Source organism: Leucopleurus acutus, assembly GCF_964270905.1.
Source record: "Leucopleurus acutus genome assembly, chromosome: 12".
NCBI lineage: Eukaryota > Metazoa > Chordata > Mammalia > Artiodactyla > Delphinidae > Leucopleurus > Leucopleurus acutus.
Window position 1 is genome coordinate 90,277,539 of NC_139154.1, and position 6,178 is coordinate 90,283,716.

At 49.4% G+C, this 6,178-nt stretch overlaps 1 protein-coding gene across 1 annotated transcript; it reads left to right on the forward strand.

The window, feature by feature from the left end:
* Positions 1–332: 332 nt before the first annotated feature.
* SPR (sepiapterin reductase) lies at positions 333–5,908 on the forward strand. Its single transcript, XM_082851419.1, has 3 exons — positions 333–696; positions 1,264–1,554; positions 5,098–5,908. Exons 1-3 carry the CDS (start codon positions 375–377, stop codon positions 5,286–5,288), a joined length of 804 nt encoding a protein of 267 aa, XP_082707545.1. The 5' UTR covers positions 333–374; the 3' UTR covers positions 5,289–5,908.
* Positions 5,909–6,178: the final 270 nt, after the last annotated feature.

The following is a 6,178-nucleotide window of genomic DNA, read 5'->3' on the forward strand; positions in this document are numbered from 1 at the left end:
CCTGGAGGAAGTCACTTATGCAAGAAAGTTGGGTCTGGACTTCGGAGGAGAATGCATCCCAGCGGGGTACTGAACTGACTAGCAGGGTAAAGGATGAGGCCCGCGCTCAGCACTGGGCTAGGATTTCCGGTGGGGGCCGCGCCTCCCGCCCTTCCGGTTTAGTGCTTTCGCGCTCTCTCGGAGATTGCAGACAACTCCACTTCCACTGCCAACTGCAAAAGAAAGTAGGGGCGGCCGGTCTCTGCCCGAAGCCTTAGGTTCCCGCCCGCACCGGGCGGGGCCTCCTCCTCCTCCCACCGCGGCCCCTCCCACCGAGGCCGCCCCGCCCACTTCCGGGTCTTGGGACGCGGCTCAAGATTGCCGAGGTAGGAGGTATGGAGGGCAGCGTCGGCAAGGTGGGAGGCCTGGGGCGCGCTTTGTGCGTGCTGACCGGGGCTTCCCGTGGCTTCGGACGGACGCTGGCCCATCTCCTGGCCCCGCTGCTGTCGCCTGGCTCAGTGCTGGTCCTAAGCGCCCGCAGTGACGAGGCGCTGCGGCAGCTGGAGGCCGAGCTGGGCGCCGAGTGGCCCGGCCTGCGCCTCGTGCGGGTGACCGCCGACCTGAGCGCCGAGGCCGGCTTGCAGCAGCTGCTCGGTGCCCTGCGCGAGCTCCCCAGGCCCGAAGGCCTGCAGCGAGTGCTGCTCATCAACAATGCCGGTAAGACGCCCGCCGGCGTGTGAGCGCCTGGCATACTGCTTAGCGTCCAGTTCTGTTTTCCCTCCCTTTCACCACCCCCGCCTCTTAGAGCTTTAAAGGTGACTCCTAGAAGTCTGAAAAGACGCCTGAAAGCCCTAGTTTCAGCGGGGTGTGGAGGAAGACCTGGTGATGTCTGGGGCTCGTTCTCTCCCCCTTCTTCCCCCCTTCACTCAACGCCAAGAACTTTTCTGATCGTCTTGCTCAGCGCTCTCTGGCGGAGGCGTGAGTTAGGGCATGGGGTCTCCCAGCAGAAGTAAATTCCCCCACTTCTCCAAATGGCCCCCAGAGTTCCCCCGAACCCCAGCCCCAGAGAAGGGCATGCGCTTTCTCACTTTGAAGCTTCAGGTGAGTGGGTTCCCCAGGTATTCGTGTCTGCAGAGCTGGGAAGAGGGAGGTGTCTTCAGAAGCACTAGGGAGACTCCTCCTTTAGGTCTGGATGGGAAGGAGGTGTCTGGAAGAGTTTGAAGAGGGCTGGGAGAAGAGAAAACCCCGCCTGCACTGAGTGATTCCTAAGGTCTGTTTTTTCAGGCAGTCTTGGAGATGTGTCCAAACGCTTCGTAGACCTGGCTGACCCAGCTGAAGTGAACAACTACTGGGCTCTGAACTTGACCTCCATGCTCTGCCTGACTTCCAGCATCCTGAAGGCCTTCCCGGACAGTCCTGGCCTCAGTAGGACTGTGGTTAATATCTCGTCCGTCTGTGCCCTGCAGCCCTTCAAGGGCTGGGCACCGTACTGTGCGGGGAAGGCTGCCCGTAACATGATGTTCCAGGTTCTGGCCGCAGAGGAACCTAGTGTGAGGGTGCTGAGCTATGCCCCAGGTAGGTGAAGCATTACTGCCATCCCTGTCCCCAGAACCGGCTGGTTACCCTTTGGAGACTGGGCAAGGAGCCTTCTCTGTCTCCTTCAGGAAAGGACCCATAGAATATTTTGTCCTTGAATCATGACCCATCACTCCTTAAGGGAAATATACGCTGCAAGAAAGTTAGTGCTGGCAGGGGCAGGGGCAGGGAGCTGTAGTTATCAGGTATGGATTGAGAGTGGGCAGCTGCCTGGACTTGAGGGTGGGGCCAGAAAGTTTGAGATGTTAAAGTTTGAGAGATGATTAGGATTTGAATTCCAGGCCTGTACCTCATTTCTTCATGTGAAACGGGGAAGATGCTACCTGTCTCACAGGGCAGTTTGTAGGACTGAATGAGGTAAAACATGTAAAAGTGATGCCAAACTGTGAAGGGCTATCTAATTGTTAGCATTTGTAATTGTTAGATAGGACTTATCACACTGTATTATCTTTATATCTATATATACTTCTCTACTTCTCTCTCTGCATAGGAAAGCCTTGAAAGCAGGCATTATGTACTATTCATCTTTATATCCCCAGCACCTAGTAAAGCACCCCACTGAGCCAGTCTGCAGTGAATGTTAGCTGAATGAAGAGCAGACAGACATTGTTGAATGCTGACCATCCCATGCTGAACTGTGCTGGAACACTGGGGAATGCTGAGATAAATAAGATAGAGCCCCATCCTCATGAAAGTTAAAGGGTAGGGGGTCTTGTGGTACTTGGTCTGGTTTCTCATCATCCTACCATGATGCCACTGTACACCTTTGTTAAGAGTGAGGCTTCTGTTTTCAGCTTGAGGTTGCTGGAATTAGAAGGTGGTGACATAGCTGTTGCATGATGTCTGAGCAACTTAGATAGAGATCCAGTAGTCTATTCCCCTTGGAACCCTAGCGGCAAAGAGGTAGATTAACCTGACCAAAGTCCAGATGCAGCATAGCCAGGATCAAACCTTGCCTCCAAGGTCATGATTAATGCAGTTTCTACTTCCTTATGCTCTCTAGTACCCAATCCTCCTTCTGTCCCTCCCTAATGTAATACAGTTATTCTTGCAGCTAATATTCAACTCAGCACCCACCCTGAGCTCAGCCTAGGACTCACTCAGTCAACAGAGAGCAAATGGAAACCATAGTCAGGAGCAGAGCAAACTCTAGAGTGCCATGTGACTGGGTTACATTTCAGGGGGCTGCCCTGGACATTGTGAGGAAGTTGACAAGCCCACAACTAATATACTCAATGGTGAAAAGCTAAAAGCTTTTCCTCTAAGATCAGGAACAAGACAAGGAAGCCATTCTTCCCACTTCTATTCAACATAGTATTGGAAGTCCCAGTCAGAGCAATTAGACAAGAAAAATAAAAGGCATCCAAATTGGAAAGGAAGAGGTAAAACTGTCTCTATTTGCAGATGACATATTATATATAGGAAACCCTAGAGACTTCACCAAAAAATTGTTAGAACTAATAAACAAATTCAGTAAAGTTGCAGGATACAAAACAATGTAAAAAATCAGTTGCATTTCTATACACTAATAATGAAGTATCAGAAAGAAAAATTAATAGTCCCGTTTACAATTGCATCAAACAGAATAAAATACCTGGGAATAAATTTAACCAAGGAGGTAAAAGACCTGTAAACTGAAAACTATAAGACATTGATGAAAGAATTTGAAGAAGGTACAAAATGGAAAGATGCCATGCTCATGGATTGGAAGAATTAATATTTTTAAAATGTCCATACTATCCAACCCAATCTACAGATTTAATGCAATCCCTATCAAATTTCCAATGGCATTTTTCACAGAAATAGAACAAACAGTTCTAAAATTTGTATGGAACCTCATGAGCCAAAGCAATCTTGAGAAAGAAGAACAAAGTTCTCCAGCATCACTCGCCTTGATTTCAAACTATATTACAAAGCTACAGTAATCAAAATATTACGGTATTGGCATAAAAAACAGACACAGTTTACCAGTGAAACTATCTAGTCCTGGTGTCATGGAGAAGATAATTTGGGGTTGAAATATTAGCTTCATAAACTTGGATGTGCAAATCTCTTCTCAGAGATTTGGGAAGTTCTCAACTATTATTTCTTTAAGCTTTCTGTTCCTTTTTTCTCTCTGGGACTCCATAATACAGAGATTGTTTCTTTTAATGGTAATCCTTAGTTCATGTAGTCTTTCTTCACTCTTTTACATTCTTTTTCCTTTTTGCTCCTCTGACTAGATAATTGCAAATGCCCTGTTTTCTAGTTCACTCATTTTTCCTGCTTGGTTGAGTCTGCTGTTGAACTCTATCAGTCTTCAGTTCAGTCATTGTATTCTTCAACTCTAGATTTTGGTTTGTTTTTGTTTGTTTTTTTTCAAATGGTTTCTGTTTCTTTGTTGAACTTCTCTTTTTGTTCATGCATTGTTTTCCTGATTTCACTTAGGTGTCTGTGTTTTCTTAGAGTTCACAGAATTTCTTTAAGAGGATTATTCTGAATTCTTTGTCAGGCAGTTCATACATCTCATTTCTTTAGGGTCCGTCATCAGAGTTGTATTACTTTCCTTCAGTGGTGCCATGTTTCCTTGATTATTCATGATCTTGTGGCCTTGTGTTGGTATTTGTACATTTGAGGAAGTAGACACCTCTTCCAGTCTTTATAGACTGAATTCAGTAGGCAGAGCCCTTCACCAGTCAACTCTTTTAGTGATTCTGGGTGGGCCATCTGGTGATGTCCGTGGCAGTTTTGCCACTAGAGTCCTAAGGCAGCCTGTTGCTGGGGTGGGTACAAAGCCTGGGTCCACAGTAGTCATCCTGGCACTAGACCATCTGGGAGTCTGGTTTGAGAGTGCCCACCTAAAGCCTAGGTTCACAGACACTGTGACCTACAGGAGCCATGTAGGGCCACGGGAGTTGGCTAGTGCTGGGGTGTGCCAGAAGCCTGGGTTCATGGGAGCCTGGCGCCATGGGAACCACCTGAGGCCATGGGAGCCAGCTGGTGCTGGAGTGGATCAGGGGCCTGGCTTCTCAGGGGCCCTCTAGGAGCCTGGAGTTCCAGGAGCTGCCTGGGGCTTTGGGAACTGCCTGGGGCTGCTGGGACCACTGGAGCTGGGTGTCAGGATGAGCTGGAGGCCTGGGTTCATAGGCAGGGCCTATCTCTGGAGGCAGGCCCTGGGCCACCTCGGGCCATGGGAGTTGGCCTGGTGCTGGAGCAGGCTGACTCGGGATCCCCCAAGGAGGTTGGGTGCTCACTTCACTCTTCTTCTCCCATGGGGATGGTGTCTCTCTCTGCACTTGGCTGCTGGGGCTTGGGGAAGGGGTGATAGGGTAGTGTGAATCTGTAGATTTGGTGGTCTAGAGGGACCATGTTTAGTGGACAGTGAAATTTGAGTCTGGAGCTCAGTGGTGACAGTGTGGAGCCTTGGTGATCCTGACCATGTGTCAGCCAAGATGAGGCGTTGCCTCTGGCCACACCTGACTCCACCCAACTCCACACATACATCATGGGCCCCTGCCTCATCTTCTTCTCTTCATCCCCTAGGTCCCCTGGACACAGACATGCAGCAGTTAGCCCGGGAGACCTCTGTGGACCCAGACTTGCGAAAAAGGCTGCAGGATCTGAAGACAAAAGGGGAACTTGTGGATTGCAGGATATCAGCCCAGAAACTTCTGAATTTGCTGCAAAAGGACAAGTTCAAGTCTGGAGCCCATGTCGATTTCTACGATGAATAAGCCCACGTCCTTGGTTCTTAGGACTTTCTTTCCCCTCTCAGGCATGCCCAGGAGTCCTGTGCCTCCCCACATCCTGCCACAGTGGCACTGCCAACCCTGCCTTACGCAGATAAGCACTCATGCTTACTGTCCTGCCCTCGGATCCAGCCAGCTGTGAGGGTACCAGGGGGCTGGAGTTCCCAGTTCTCAGGAGTCTGTATTGACCACCTTGAGTTAGGAGTAGGCTTAGGAGAGACAAGTTATGGCTGTTGGTGTTCTCTCTCCACAGGAATAGAATTTTAGGGAAAAACAGGACAAGAAGCTAAAACACTGAAAAAAGGAGGATGGTTCTGCCCATGGCAGGAGGGAAGAGTCCATGGGGAAGAGGGGATGAGCTAGGGCCAAATAGGAGGGCCTATGTCGATTCACAGATGGCCTGGAGGGAAGGGAGGACAGCGCAAGTCTCAGCCCACAGGGAAGCTCCTTGCTCAGGGTAGCAGGACCTTCAGGTGAACTCTGTATCCTAATTCTAATGCTTCCTCCCTCCAGAACCTACCATGTATCCACCAGATGGGGGAAAGGGTCCCGAGAGTTTATGTACATGTTAAAGGCAGATACAAATAAAACATGGATTGTCCTTTATTTTTTATTTTGTTTTATTTTATTTTTTTTTTGGATTGTCCTTTATTAATGCCTGCTTTCGATTCTGGTACAGGTCCCATGACTAAGTCCCTGGTTTGCTGGACCCAAGGGGTGTTCCTGAAGCAGTTAATCCAAACTTGGGGTGCTGCCCTTATGTCCTGCAGCATTGTCTTGGGGCTATCTGCCTTTTCTCACTGAGCTCCACTCAGTAGTAAGCCCAAGTTCAAACAAAGTTGGCCTAGGTGACTTGCCCAGACACCTGTTCCTCC